The sequence below is a fragment of the Ischnura elegans genome, chromosome 1, assembly GCF_921293095.1.
Source record: "Ischnura elegans chromosome 1, ioIscEleg1.1, whole genome shotgun sequence".
Lineage (NCBI taxonomy): Eukaryota > Metazoa > Arthropoda > Insecta > Odonata > Coenagrionidae > Ischnura > Ischnura elegans.
Window position 1 is genome coordinate 101,765,156 of NC_060246.1, and position 16,215 is coordinate 101,781,370.

A 16,215-nucleotide genomic window follows, 5' to 3' on the forward strand; every position below is an offset into this window, starting at 1 on the left:
TAAAGCAACTCACGAAAATCTGTATTTCATTAAAAGGCTACTTATATGCATGTACAATATAAGTTATAACTTAGGAGGTCTTGCCCTTAATTCCTCTTCTCTCAACATTTTACGTTACCCATTTTGAGACTCCACCATACTGCTGATTTTTTCCTATAACAATCATGAAAAGTAACGTGTGGTTCCATCACTACTATGCCCAGTTTGTGTTCATATTTTGTTTCCCCTCAATGTACTTGTTCATAGGTACATACAATTAACTTTTAATACAGAAAAGAAGTTGATTTGACTAAGGATTTGGATATTACATTAGACCTTCAGGTCAAACATCTTTGAGAATGAAACCCATGAATGATATCAGTTCATGGTAAATGCTAAATTACCATTTTATTCAAGTAATTTCCATTTTTTATTAATTAATATATTTCTTCTACAAATATCAAAGCTTAAAAAAATATAAATAACAATGACATGTGAAAACAATGGGTTACATCAATCTGAAAAAATTCACTCAAAGAATTGGAAACCATTTCAAAGAAAGAAATCCAAATTCATAAGTAATTATAAAATAACTTTTATCACTACATTAAATGTTGGCTATGAATTTATCATTAGCTAATCACTAATATTAAATAGCATCATAACAGTTAGTAAAGAGCAAGCTAAGCATGCCAATGAATTTAGAGATAAATATTCCTAATTGATAGAAAACACTTTATATAAAGGTAATGTTCATCTTGTTATGTAGGTCTCATTACAGGTCTAAAATTCGTTGATGAGTTTGATTAATGCAAGTGGCTTGTTATTTCCTATACTTAAGCTTTTGAGAAACTTGTTAAATAAGCCATAAATCTAACACTGTTTAATGTCTAAAAATGAGGTAAAATTAAATACCCTAGCTCAGGTATAAGGCACAGTCTGGATAATTTAATTGAATATATATTTTACAGATAATTTGATGCCAAAAAAACAAAATATTCTATAGACTTAAGTATAGAAAACAATTATAATTCATTCCATGTGAAATTCATCTTGTATTTCAAATACATAAATGAAGAAAAAAGCAGAAAATGATCTTTGCAACACACATTATAGTCACTATGATCTTATAGTACAAAAGTAAAATGTTGATAACACAATTTAGACAACTAATTTAAAGCCAAAATAAATAGTACATTAACTGCATGCTACATTAATAAATGTAAACAAGGTGCAGACCTTTGACAGAGCAATTTATTAGTAAATTTCTTACAAAAAAGTAAAAATAAAGAGACAAAAAAAAGTAAATAAGAAAATACAGCTACATTTATATTCTAGATGGTGTTAGATTCATATTAGTCTCTATGTGAAAGAGGGCAATTAAATAGCATTCGGGCATGATAAATACACATAAAATTGATGACAGTTGCTTATAACATTAATGTGCACTTGTATACAATCACATCTTAAAACAATAGTTCCCTCGAAAGCACCAAATACATGTTACACAGCGTGGACCAGTAGGGGAGCCAGCCACTCAGCAAACTGGGGAAAACGGGACCAGGGGAGAGCCTTATTTCTCTGCAAAATGCTAGCTTTCGCTTTTTATCAAAGAATAAATGAGTGGTGCCAATTCAGCAGAGGTGAAGGAGCAAAAAGGGATACCTACACACCCCTAAACCACACCTGGCTCTTCTACTGGTGTGAACTCAGGAATGTTTACTCAACTACATTTCCGATCATGAGCAGATTCTTAAGTACAGAGCAGCTAATTTAACTAACAGCTTCATTTTTGGGCGAAGGCTCAGGCGCAGGAAAAGCTTGCTTAAACTTCTTCTTGGGCCTGTGGGAGAGAGAGAAAAGGGAATTAATTCAACAAAATGATTTGCGAGTGATAAGAAATAATAGCATAAGTTAACATTAAATATTTCTAGGAAAATATATATGTACCACTCTTCATAAAATGCCCAGCACAACGAGGAGGTAAAAAAATCCACAGATTCCGTCACTGAATTAGGAAATGCTTCACTTTTAGAGTAGACTTAAGTTCTTGACTCAAAGCCCATATTAGGATATTATTAGATAAAATATAGGAGAAAAGATGCTAGTAAAAATGATTGACATGCATAATTTCAGGATTTTCACAGTACTGTGACAATATTATCAGCTGAAATTAAAAATTAAGAATTGATGGTTTGAGGCGTAACTTGTGAAAGCGATTCATTGTGAAGAATGAAAAAGAAGAAACTTTGTACTTTCACAGGAAATATTTATTTACATGACCATGGTTTCAACGTAAGATATCATCATCAGGTGTATAGGGTGGTTTCCTATTATTTTTTTATTGCCTAAATCGAAAGATTATTACTCCTGGAGTAAGTATTTCACGCTTTTAGATTTTTAAATGACGATATCTATTTTTCGCGGTAAAATGAAAAGTGAAAATTTTCAAGCGCGCGAAAACGTGACGGTTAAGTATGAATGCCGGGAAAACTCCGTGTGATGTCGTTCTGGTTCCCGCTGCCACAAGTGAGGTGACCTTGGGGCGAGGCTTTGAGCGTTGATACGACGCAGGATGCTAGCAGGTAGCAGAGTACCCTGCTAGCTGGTAACACTTGGCTAAAATAAGGATTATTAATACCTAATCAAACGAAGAAAACTTTCCGGCCTTAGCCAGTTTTAATAAGTGGTTTTTAAGACATGTTTCCCTGAGCTCAGTGCCTCATGCATGCATTGGTAATCTCAGACGATGTAAAACTCCTGACTACTCATATAGAATCAAGGTCCCTGTGACGTCACGTGGAATGGCATCGCATGGGCGCCAATCTGGCCTTTTTCAAATGAGGATAAAATTGACCCTTGCCATTCGTCTAAACCGGTATTTCTAAAACCAAATAATTCGTATATTATGAACACACTAATGGTGGGTAACGAGTCGCAATCAATGCCTTTCGTTTTCTTTGATGAAGGAAACTACCCTCTTCTACAGAGGTCCATTACATCATTTTATATTAGGCTTGGTGGGGGAGGTGGGAAGGCTCTTTTAAACCTCCCAGTCCTAAATTCCTAGGCTAACAACATGACGAACCCTTTGGCCTCTCTCTCACCCAAACCCCTCCTTCCACCTGCAATACCCTCCCTAAGGGAGCCTCCTCCCACTAACTTCTTTCTACCGTAAGACCAAGTTCTTTCCCCCTCCCTCATCTCTGTTGACCAATCCGTTCAACCTAGTTACCTTCCTCCCTCCCCCACCAAGCCTGGTATAAATCCATGTGATGAACCTCCGTTGAGTTCACCTGATGATGACGTCTTACGTTGAAACCATGGACGTGTAAATATGTGAATAAATATTTCATGTGAAAGTATGAAGTTTCTTTCGAAGAAGAAGAAAATTCTTTTTCATTCTTCATAATAGATAAGAATATTTCCACCGCCAAAATGCAGTGCTGTTGCTGATTCCATAACACATCTGCAAACACATAAAATAAAATATTTCACTAAGTGAAGAATATAGGTAGTTGCATTTAAGAGAAAAACATATTGAACATACAGTGAAACCTCGATTTTACATTCCTCCATTTTACATTTTCCCTGATTTTGCACACTTTTTATGAGGTCCCAAACAATACCGTCTGTAAACGATGATACTCTATTTTACAATTTCCTCAATTTTGCACTTTTTGTAAGGGGTCCATTCAAAAGTGTAAAATTGAGGTTTCACTGTATTTCTGAGATTATTATACATAATATTATCGCCAAGTACTGATGAACTGTACCAGCTAAGGAAACAAGATTTTACAAAAAATGTTTCCACAGGATAACCCAGTATTAAATAGATTCTCTAGATAAAACTCAGATTCTACGCAGTATTAAATAGTATTTTCTAGGTATGATAGGTACAAAGGGAGAGTGGGTAGGGTTCAGGGGTATCTGCCCCCTCTATATTGGATATTATTTCTACATTATACTCCATATCTGCAAGACCAAACTATAAGATGCCTTCGCTTTAATTGATAGTTTTGCATAATCTTATATAATCCCATAATTAAATTGGAACTTGCTGACGAAAAGTTATTTTCACTTTCATTTTAATTACATATGAAGGATAGATCCAAAAATTTCTCTCAGGATAATTTCAGAGTCCGCCTCCCAGTGAGCAGCTAAGCCGTAACACTATTCATATCCCCAGTCATTCACCTTGATGATTGGAAGAGAACCAAAGAACATTTTAAATTATTTTAAAATTTTATTTATGTCTTTAAAGATCAGTAAATTTTTTTATAGGATCAGTTGTGAGTAAACCCACCAAAAAAATGTGGGCACTTAAAGGAATGTCCTGTGATAGTCACTCAAGAGTCTAAACAAGGGGAAACACGAGCTTTTGGGCCAATTTTCAAAGAACTACCCACTTTCATGTCATGCCTGGTAACAGCTTTTCCTCAGAGCATTTCTTAGGCCTAACTGCATAGGCGGATCTAGGGGGGGCAAAAGGCCACCTGGACCCTTAAAAAATATGCAAGATTTTCAATAAGGTCCCATTATCATTGCCTTTGTTTTATATTACGAGGTATCCTTGTCCCCGCCCCCCCCCCCACCAGAACAAAATCCTGATATGGCCTTGCTTGTGCCCCCTCCCCCTCCAGAAAGAAATCCTGGATCCGCCCCTGCCTAACTTTTCTGGTACAAACTTGTTAACAATAACTGCAGACCAGCCAGCAGTAGAACTTCATGAAGCCACCAAGGGAGCATAAAAATTTTGCAAATCCAAAGTGCCAATCCTATCATTAATAGCAACATGCTGCAAGTTATGGTTTTCACCTACTTGTTTTTGTTTCTACAAGAGGCCTTTCATGTATTACACTCTTTGCATAAGTTTCTTTCTAATCTTTAAGTATCAGTTTAAAAGATTAGATCCCTATCACAGAAACCCTTTTTTGACCTGGACAAGACCTTCGTGAGGGTTACATGCAGGGGTTTTGGGCAGTTTAGTGAAAGCCCTTTCTAACCCTCTCCCGTTTCCCACAGAGACTCATTTTCTTCACAACCAATCCCACTGTTTTTCCTGCCTGAGATACAGAACGTTGAATGGTATTCCCTTGCAAAATTCCTTTCTCTTACATTTCACACCCTAGGAAGATGCATCTCTTCCTATAGGCACCAGCCACACTGCTGATCATACATCCCATTCCTAGCCTCTCTTTATAACCCACCAAGGGCAGATATTTGCCTTTCCCTCCAAACCTTTATCCCCTAAGAGCACCTACCACTCCACTCATGGCCTTTCTACACATTCAGGGATCATGGGAGATTTTTTTATCATCTTAGGGGTAGTTGCCCCCTTGGACAAAGCTTTGGATCTATTATTGAAGCCCAGGTTTCGTGCCTTACGGACAATTTTCTATCCTTTGCCTCTATCTTCTATCCTATTACTAAATTTTGCTACCTCAGTATTTTTAAATCAATACATAGTTTAGTACAAATAGAAATCTTTAAATTAATGCCATATTCATAGCCTTTATGATTAGTAAACTGTTTTCACCAGAACATAGGCTAAAACAGATTGACATTATAGCAAAATGAAGTGTTTTTTAAAACTAAAGTAATTACAAACTTCAGCACGGATGAAAATAAAATGCCACAAGTTAAAAAAAATTACCCAGTCTGGGAAGGAATCTTCAGCTTTCAAAGCAAGTTCATTAAAAAATAAAATATGCAAGTCATATTCCATTATACTCATGGCTGTATGGTAGTTCAAGCCAACGGATGTCATCCAATTGTTCAAGCCTCTTATGGCCCAAATTCTAGCCTACAAGATGATTATCGCTTGGAAATTCTGTTCGAGACCTGGTGAAGCCATAAATTTAAATTTTATTCTCCTCCATCAATGTCAAAAATTAAATTCTTTTGACTATGATTACAAATTAAATTTCTCTCCGAGACGTTGAGAAGGACTAAAAGAACAAGCAAGAATCACTAATTCCTTTTTCCTACCCAAAACTCTACTCCTTTCACTGATGACCAAGCTAGTGAGCTTGAGACTGGGCACCTTGGAAGTAATCCTTGTGGGACCTCTGTCAACATCGATTCCCAATATCTACTTGAAAAGCTGTTCCCTCTTCCCCAGTGGAGACTTTCCAACTATTATAGGCTTTGATGACAATAATTCATACAAATTTTAGGCTCACCTCCCAAATACCCTCACTGTATTTGAAAAAGATCTAAGATCAAAGTAATTGCATGCATAGCTTTCAATCCCTTTCCATTTGGAAGATGTGACAGACCGCTTGAGCTGTTAGAGACTTGATGGAAGTAGGGACTAAGTTTTGCCAGAAACTAAGTTTTGGTCTATTCCCACCCATGAGGAGACCAAAAAATGTTGTTAAATGAGCTAAAAGTTTGTTTGCATAATGCCAAAATATAGTGAGCATTGGTTATTTCCGCAACTACTGTAGTTATTATAGCCTGGACCCTATCTAGGCACTTGTTTGTTTGCAGCTGATTTTTCAAAAATATTTTAAATTTAGCACTCTGGCAGCAGTAGTTAATACTATCAGATTTTTAGAAAATTTTGGATACGAGATCGTGATCTCAGTTCACATCTTGTCACAGCTGAGAGTAAGTCAGAGGATAAGTGTCCCTGGGATGGTCGTCTCCTAAGGGGAAGTATGGTGGGCGGGGGCCACAAAGGAAGAAATGTTGGAGGGCTGAACCCTGTAACTGGATGGAAGGAGAGGGACGTAGAGGTAGAGAGTAGCTTGATGTTGGCATTAGTTTTCTAAAAATAAAAGGTACTCAAGGGACAAGTGGCGTAACTAGGAATATGAATTGTGAGACCCCTTCCCAGGCAATGGGGGTTAGTCACTGGTCGGCATTCAGTGACTCATCTCTCTGCCATAATATTAATAAATGATCCTTAACTTGATATATGTATTTTGTCTTCAATCTACAGGTCATTAGACAAATAATATATTATTATTACTACTTGAAGCAGATGAAGTTATTATATGTCAAAACTAGACAATAGTTTTAAACATTTTTTTAATTTTTCGGAGACTTTGGGGTAGGAGGGGGCAGTGGCGCCGACTCCATGGGGCCTGAGGGGGCCCGAGCCCCATCAAAAATTCGTTATGGGTGTGAGGAAAAAATTGTCAGGATTGTCGATTTTCCCCGGAGTGTCCAGATATCGAGATTCGAGTTATCCGGGTTATAATGTTGATCATATGACTCTTCTAAAATGCTTAAAAAACTTAAAACTCACTACTTATAAAATTTCCCGAGGTAAGATCCCCGGTTTGGGCCCCCCTAATATTTTTTGTGAGTCGGCATCCATGGGAGGGGGGATCTGTCCCCCTCATCGTTATGCCACTGCGAGGGACCATGGTATAGTACCCATTTGAAAGATAAAATACTTCACTTCTGGCACTGTACATCACCCAAGCAGGAATTGAGCTATGAATCTATGAATAATCTAACCCACAGCTGGGATTTGAACCCAGGCAGAGTAAACACTCACGCCACCACACAAACCAAATCCTCAAACCACTTCAGAACGACTTAAATTTTGTACGTTGATATTCCCATCATTAAGATCACACCACCTATAAACATGGTACTAACATGCATCGAAGTGCCAAGACTACAAAAAATTAACCGTAACATCACCAAAGCTAAAATACGCTGATGAGAGAGGTGCACCCAAATTCAGCCAGCATGTGAAATACTTGAGAAGTAGTATTTTAGGTTCTTAATGGTAAGGGTTAATTGACCGTTCTTGGCATAATTACTAATGTCAAAAATACTGCAAAGAAAAATTCATTTTCCTGAGTGTAGAGGTACTGACGTACAGGAATTTAGTATGTAAGGTGAGACCATTGAGAAAATTTTTGGGGGTTCCTTAATGGTTCCCAAAATAGTTCTCGTAACAGCAGTAAAATAATTTATTCCCTATACTGATTCATAATAATTCACACAAAGATTTGTACTTTATTTAATGCAGGGATTAAACCTTTCTTCCCTGGACTCAGATGCTTGCCAAAAATTGCAATTATCAGTTACCACCCAGCAAGCTTCCTCGCCTAATTAGTATGGCCAGTAGGGAGATGATTTGATAGAAGACAGCAAGGTAGCTCGAAAATGAAAACTTCATCTTCAACAACTTAAAGTAAAATATAACTTTTGTTTAAAACTCTTATATTTCGATGATAGGCAGCATCATGAGTATAGAAGCTACTTGGCTTTCTATCAAAAGCATTTTTTAATGGATCCTTTGATCTAAAAATACTTTCAACAAATCATAAGGAAAATGAAAAAAATGGCATTGATTGTCACAAAAATCCTGGCACAGTAAAAAAAAATCTGAACCATCCTATACATTAAACCTGAACACCACCAAATAATTCCAATAGTTCTAATGACTCATAAAATATGCACAAAATGGATAAGATAAATCATAATGGAAGGCACGAGTTATATAGCCGTGAGTTCTGCACCATGAAACTGCTGATGAGCATGAAGCATATGGCAAATAGTAAAGCACAAGAAGTGCCATGTACCGATGTTGGAAAGAAGCTTTGAATTAAATCTACGAAAACAATGATATGGATGAGTCAGTATTTGAGGAAAGTAAGGGAATTTCCCACAAGTCTACTAATCCAAACACCTTCGCAACAACAATATTCAAGTGTGAGGAACCACAGTATTATACAAAAAGACATCATTTTGCTCCTATAGTTACAACTGCTACTTATACGGTGGTCCAGAGGATTTTAAGCAGCAGTGAATGTGATAGCCTGAACTACTGAGTGTCGATAGAACCTTCATTGCCATCAATTTTGACGGAAGCTTTACCCTTCCCACTTTTCTCAGATTTTAACCCCTTCATGGAATCCTTGACGAATCGCTCATATGCACATCGCGTGCAGTCTTCAAAATTAAAGAAAATCTTTGAAAGAGTAACCCCTAGTTTTCATGTGATTAATAATCAGAATTTAAAACCATAGTATTTCAAGAGACAAGGTGCAACATGACATGAACTAATGCAAAGTTTGTACGATGCCTTTCCACGCGCAAGTACTAGCAGGACACATGCTCGGATATATTCATGAAATTAGAACAGAGGTAATTTCCTATACATGCATTTGCACAGCTACAATTTCAGGCATTTACACAGTGTGACATTGGTAATTAATGTGCCAATGCATCTACCTGCACAGGTAACACAATCATTGTGTCAACACGCCTAAAGTTATCTGAAAAGGCATTCAGGCATGAAGCATAATAACCTAGCCATAATGAGAAAAAGTTTAAGAGTTCTTACCTTCTATGATAATCAGTCATATGGGTGCTTAAGCTGTGCTTATTTTTAGCCTTGCGGCCACAAAGAGAACAATGGAAAGGACCTCGTCCTTGACCATGAATATTGTCAACATGGGACATTAAACTTTCACGTCGTTTGAATATTCTACTGCAAGCAGTACACTTATATATTTCCGTATCTTCACTAGTTTGTAAGGATGTCTCATCTATCATTTGGGCTGCTGGTTTAACACTTAAAGGGGGTGGATGTATCCTGTCAACAACTGGCGGCTTCTCACTCAATGTGCTTGGAGCTTCATCTTTCAGTGAACTTGATCCTAAAAAAAATGGCACGTCACATCATAAAACACTTCATTCTTAGTATTTCTTATACAGAGAGATTGTACATTACACTACAATTATAACTGTACTTAAGCTTCTCAGAAAGGTCAACTCCATACTAAAGAAATGATCATCTTCCCAAATAGTTATGACTAAATCTTCCACAGTTACCACTAAGAGCTAGTTAAATAAAGGGTGAGGCAAGGAGGCAGCCTCTCAGTATCTCAAGTATTACTGGTTTAAAATAACCATACATCCATCAACATAATTATACACACTAACTTAGTATACAATTTGAGAAACATAACATTTATAACTTAAAAACATAAATAGTCGAAATACTGACCTACACTTGTGGTAGGAGTTGCTGATGGGCTTTGATGAATTAAAACTTTAGCAGGCTTTACAATAGTAGTCCCACTTTCAGCTGCAGGCTCTGGGCTATTATACTTAACCAAAGGTATTGGGGGATAGCTATTGCTCATTTCTCCAGAAAACGATTCTTCCCTGGGCATTGAGTCTTCGTAAACACCTCTTTCAAACATTCCATTGCCGAAACTCTGCTCAACGTTTGAAGGCATGCTCCCCACCGACGTTTCGACCTCAGGTTCAAGTGGATTAGGTGAGGGTGAATTCTGAATATACTTCTCATCCCTCCAAGTTGGCCATATAGGCTGACACACAACCTTCTCTCCGGCAAAGGTTCTTCGTTCTTTCATTAACGAATTTCTAGTGTCCGAATTTTGCTGTGTAAAGAATACAATCATAAGGGTTGCATTGAAATCAAAATAAGAAAACAGAGGAGACAATATGACGACCCCAATCGACACCCTAATATAAGCATGCAATGCCAGCAATAATTCAATTTTCGATTAAAACAAATCTTCAAGAAAACAAGAATCATTAAGATATTATTGCGGCTTGACTATTAAAACTAGAGAAATTATTCGTTCAAAAGTAAGAGAAAGGAAGCCCAACGTATTAAGGGTGTCATTGAATAGAAATTACAACATTAACTGAACAAAATACTCACTTTCATAGAACGTTCATTCGCCAGACCATTAATTTTAAGCATTTCAGCCATCTCCAAGAATCTTGGCAAGTCTTCCTGTCTGACATTCACCTTTCCACAGTACATGAATTTAAGTATTGAAACTAAATCATTGTAGTTCACGTCCTTTAGAATTACAATAGGATGTTTACATGGGTTAACCTGGAATTTAAAAAATACAATGAATGTTGATGTCGGTCCGAACTTACTTCATAATAATTTTAAAAAAAATTCACATCACCTTGAATAACGATCTGAAGTATTCACTGCAAATGGACAATATAATCTTGTGAGCCTGGATAAATTTTCCATCACACGCTAAAGTGACATCAACTAAATCTTCGTTTTTGAACAAGTTCTCAAACCCAGATGATAAATTGCAATGGAAATTATTCCATTGCAGGCAAAACTGTTCCGTAGCCATTGTGTGGATAGAGACTTTTCTTTTTCCAAATATTTACAGTATTAAGTCCGAAATAAATAACCGATTACAGCAAAAGTCAACGCGTATACATGATAATGAAGATGCTAAACAGATCGGCCACTAATTTAAGGTAAAAAAACACAAGCTTTCATAAAACTGAAAACTTCACCTTCGCTTAGAATGCATAACTTTCCGAGCAATGATATTCTTTAACGCCACGCCATAACAGTGTGTAAAAATGGAACTATTTGAGACGCGTAAATGACGTGCGGGTTGCGGTTTTTTTATTAAGGGTAAATATTTAAGTGGGATGCCATTGGTCCATAATTCTTCGATCAATGGGAGGAATTTTCATCTTCCATTATCACAGCATAGCCATGATTTATCATTTTTCATTGAGAGGATAGCATTGTTTTGCTATATTTTTGAACAAGAGGCAAGATTTATGCCGAAATTAAGCATCTTCATTTCGATAGATACATATGATTACCACAAATACTCTGTTACCAAGACATAGTAGGTATTTTGACTTCCTGTTCCGCACTAGCGGTGCGGAAGCTCTGTTGGGTAATAAATAATTTTTTGCTTGAAGTCCAAAAGGGCAATTGTGAGAGTTCCGGAAGGGTTAGGAATACTCGCTCGGTCACTCTCACTGTTACACCCCACGGCCTCGGCCTGCTCTATCTGCGAATGTGGGGACTCCATGTGGAAAATCAACTCTCACTGTCTCTGCCGCATACATAGTAAGATCGGTTGAGGAGGGGGTACCTTGGGAGGATCACGCAATTTGGCCAATGCTTTCCCTACTCTCAATAACCCCTTCCACTCACGACACGTAAGGGCAGGGGAACACGCCCCGTACACCCCTCCGCTGTTACGCTCCAGTATAAAAGGCGGGATATTCTTCCAACAAGACATCCAACGCCAGACACTCGTCTTGAGCAAAGCATTAGAACTTCCACAAGTTTACCAACTCCCAAGACGAAATGGCCAGCTACAAGTTTGTTGTAAGGACATTAGCTGTCATTAGGGAGAAATTTCTCTCTCGTTAATCCTGCGTGTTTATTTCAATAGAGACTGTTTAGCCTTCTGATTCCAGATTTTTTTCGTATTTTAAAATAATTATAATCAGGGATCCATTCTATTAATACAACGGTTACTTTTTATCACGAAATTTTTTTTTTATTTTGTGATCTTTCTGCAGATTAGCATAATTTCGATTGTTTTTATTTCAATATTTCATCCTCCTTTTTTAAGGCCGTCTTTGCCATCCTCGCCATGATCGCCATGGCTGCAGCAATGCCCGCACCAGAACCCGAGCCCGAGCCAGGTTATGCTCCCAAACAGTAAGTTGCGTCGCACCAGGATTAAAAAAAAATAGTTTTAATTTTTTTACGATTTTTTTTGGTATTATAGTCATCGGGAAACATTAACAGAATCACCCGCAAGACCAAGCATGATTTTACTATTATACGGAGGAAAAATCATTGATTTAACTTCGATATTAATTTAATTTTTTCGGAAAAATATCCTTCAAATAGGTTTAACTTCGGTGTATCCAAAACGCCCATCTATTCAATGAGTCTATGGTCCTACTTATGAAATTGGAGCATCATCAAAGCTATCTCCTTGTTTCTACTTTTTTCTCCATGGCGTGTGTTCCCTAATAATCCACAATTCGCTTCCGCCAAGAAATGCACATTTCAGTATTAATGAATTTTATTCGATTATATAGTTTGAACTTTTTTCATCAATACCAAGTTTAATCGGATTGGAGATATTAAATTTGATTACATTCAAAGACATATTCTCTCCACATGAAGTGTTTTTGAAAAGTTTTACTCAGCGGATTCACTCATTGGTTGTGGCATTGGTTACGGTTGCTGTCTTTAGAGGAGTGGTATCATATTAATTCTTGTATTTTCTTTTTATTCATCGAATAACAGTGAACACTACATCATTCATGTGCCATACCACGTCCACACTGTTCACCACCACACCTACCACAAGGTTCCAGTGTACATCAAGAAATACCACGGATGGCATTGAAGAGCTCATCATGACCTGCGATCAACTTGATACCTTGAGACCCGCCCGAAGTTAAACTGACCATCGAATAGTTAAGCGTGTTGCCCTCCACTTATTTGTGTTTACGAACTCGTCTCGCAAAAAAAAACAGTGATCTCTTCTCAGTGGAGAAGCAAGGACTATGGGGCTCGCCATGTCATTCCCGTAGGGATGAAAGGAAAAACCAGTGCAACGGTTAATAACATCTCTGGAGGAATCCTTGCCCATCACGATGGAAACATGATCTTCTCCCTCGTTTTTCTGTTATAGTCATCAGTGGTTGTTACGTTTCATCATTCAGGCTTGTTGGCTGTCGTTAAGTGATTTGACTCAGTACGCTTCGTTAATCTGCTGTTTTGTTGAATGTTTCTGCAATCTATGGCTGTATTGACTGCTCATCTTGGGTATCCTATGTATATTTTTTCATTGTTACCAGATTTTAAATCAATAAATATTACATTTTAAGTATAATATGTTTTTTGAGTTAACAAAAAATCTCATCCACCTCAAATTCACCCTTTACCTTTCCTTGATTTAAAGTCAATTGAATTGCGATAGTCTTTTCATAATCTTCGGATCGCATTCCTCCTCGCTGTCCAATCCTCATCAAAAATATTCGTGACTATATCAGGCAAGGATACAGTGGTTATACCACCTGATCCACCCCCAACTTTGGTTGGAATTTACTTTTTTAATGGTTCTAATCATGGTTGAAAAAAATAGCGCTGATTTAGCCTATATTTAAGCTTTTAATGGACCTTTATTCATTTCTTGAAGCCGAACTAGGGCATTTTAATTCATCATCATTAGCCAACAATCCTAAGATTGGTTTGACGCAGCTCTCCATTTCTCTCTCCTATCCGCTAATCTTTTCATAGCTACATATTTATTCTCTTTTACATCCTTTATAATCTGTCCGATATAACTCATTCGGGGCCGTCCCTTGCCCTTTTTCCCTTCCACTTGTCCTTCAACGATTGTCTTCATCAGACCATCGTGCCTCAAAATGTGGCCAACTAAGTTGTCCCTTCTTCTGCTTGATGTTTTTAGGAGGCTTCTCTTTTCTCCCACTCTCCTTAGCACTTCCTGGTTACTCACACGGTCAATCCATTTTATTTTCATCATTCTTCGGTAGCACCACATTTCGAGTGCTTCCACTCTTGACTTCTCTGCTGCTGTCAACGTTCAAGCCTCACTTCCATACAGGAACATACTCCATATGTAGCATCTGATGAATTGTTTCTTTACTTCATTCATTTTAATTATACATCTCTTTAGTGTGAAAAATAAAACGCGTAATATAGATACATACGATGTTTATGTTTCGGTCTGGTCTCCCTTTCAAATTTTTCTCCACTCACCCCTGAACAATATGAATGGAATGGTCCCTAACCATTTACATTGCAATTAACCAATCTCTGTTTCTTCTTAATCGCATAGCTAAACTAAAGTAATTCCCGAGTCAGGCTTCGAGTCCATTGTAATTTCCAGCATGGTATCACATGCGTGCTAACGGCCTCACCTCCTTGGCGGGCTTGATTGTGCGGAGAAGAATGATATACTTCGACCCTTTCCAGGTGGAAACCTTCCAATCACTTTCTCTTTTGGGATTACCGGGAAATTTTTGCAGAAGGGAGACGGCTTTTGAATGAGGATGAAAACATTTCATTTTGAGCAATAGCACCTTATTCTAAATTCAAGTGAAAAGCTTAAGATTTATTTAAACGGACACTAGGGTAAAGGTAGCTATTTTAATTGATATTAATGCAGACAGAAAATGAGGCTTACAAACACTAGTATTGTTCTTAAATCATAAATATTTGACTGACTAACGGGAGGAATAAGTTTTATGGCGTGAAGCATGATGCGGTGGAAGTTTTTAATGTTAGTAAAATTGGACATTGCAATGTTTCCTCTGAGTTGTATTTTGACACTACGCGTTTCGTTGTTACAAACAACATTAGCAAGTGTAACGTAAGTCTTAGGAGTTCTTCCTCATATAGGTGGGAGGGAGTAAGGTGGGGGATGGGGTTTGGGTGTCGAGAAATGGGGATATTGAGGGTTGTGGGAGAAAGGGTTTTTTAGGGTTCCGGAAGAGGAACAGTTGGAGGGAGGGCAAAGAAAGGTTCCAGGGTGGGTGAGGGTACCACGCACGCCTTCGCTATCTTCTTTTGCGTTGTGGTCCTCCGGATGATCTTCTTCTCCTGGGTGGTTATCTTCTTCTCCTGGGGGGAATAAGCTTCTTATTATATTTCTCCTATATTTATGTCCAACCATTGCCAATGCGAAATAATTCATATTTAAGCTTCGTCCATGGCTCGCTCCTAATCACGTTGAAGTTTTCGATGGAAAGGTTATTTGAATTAGAAACAAAAGTAATAAGAATACGTTTCAGTTCAGTCGTTTTTCATGTTATTAGCTCTCAGGATATTTGCGTTTTCTTTTCAAAAATATTTTATTAGACAGAATTCCATTTTGACAGGATTTCATTCCATTGACGTGGATTGTTGGCGAGCAGTAATAAATATTTATTAAGCTTAATGTGTTGGAAGATAAAAACTGCGAACGAGTTGCAGAGGATAGCAAAAGTTTTGATTGTGGGGTATTTCGTTCTCGTAAAGTTATACTCCGGCTATATTAGTAGATATTTTTCAACTAATAAGCAGAAATTAATCCACGTGATACTGAGAAACTCCTTAGTTTCAATGCTGCTGGACTTACAATTTTGATATTTTCCACTCTCTCGTTTTATTCGCAATTTTGTTTGTTCGCGGACTTGTCCTTGCAGTAGTCTGTTCCTCCAGAAATCCATAAGAATCTTATCCAGGCCGAGATCAGACCTTGACCTAGAGAATCTTTTGCAGATTGGGAGTGAAATGCGGTTAGGGTGTTATATCATTTTTTGTGAGCTTTTGCTTGGTCGAAATTTAGAAAGTTGAAAATTATTTATATTTAAGTTGACAGCAGTATTCATTTAATAGTTATTTTTAGTACCCGTTCTTCTGCCGTCAAGTGTTGGAAAATTCATGGGTACATCCTGGCAGTCTCGCAAGTCTCA

At 37.5% G+C, this 16,215-nt stretch overlaps 1 protein-coding gene and 1 long non-coding RNA gene across 2 annotated transcripts; one reads left to right on the forward strand and one right to left on the reverse strand.

The window, feature by feature from the left end:
- Window positions 1-352: 352 nt before the first annotated feature.
- On the reverse strand, window positions 353-11,309 carry LOC124167321 (protein bric-a-brac 2-like). The gene is made up of 5 exons (XM_046545303.1): window positions 10,908-11,309; window positions 10,649-10,828; window positions 9,962-10,361; window positions 9,296-9,611; window positions 353-1,822 (listed from the first exon to the last, which is right to left on the reverse strand). Exons 1-5 carry the CDS (start codon window positions 11,088-11,090, stop codon window positions 1,753-1,755), a joined length of 1,149 nt encoding a protein of 382 aa, XP_046401259.1. The 5' UTR covers window positions 11,091-11,309; the 3' UTR covers window positions 353-1,752.
- Window positions 11,310-11,988: 679 nt separating this feature from the next.
- On the forward strand, window positions 11,989-13,628 carry LOC124153384. The gene is made up of 3 exons (XR_006863637.1): window positions 11,989-12,097; window positions 12,348-12,436; window positions 13,037-13,628. It is a non-coding gene; the product is annotated as an uncharacterized LOC124153384 (long non-coding RNA).
- Window positions 13,629-16,215: the final 2,587 nt, after the last annotated feature.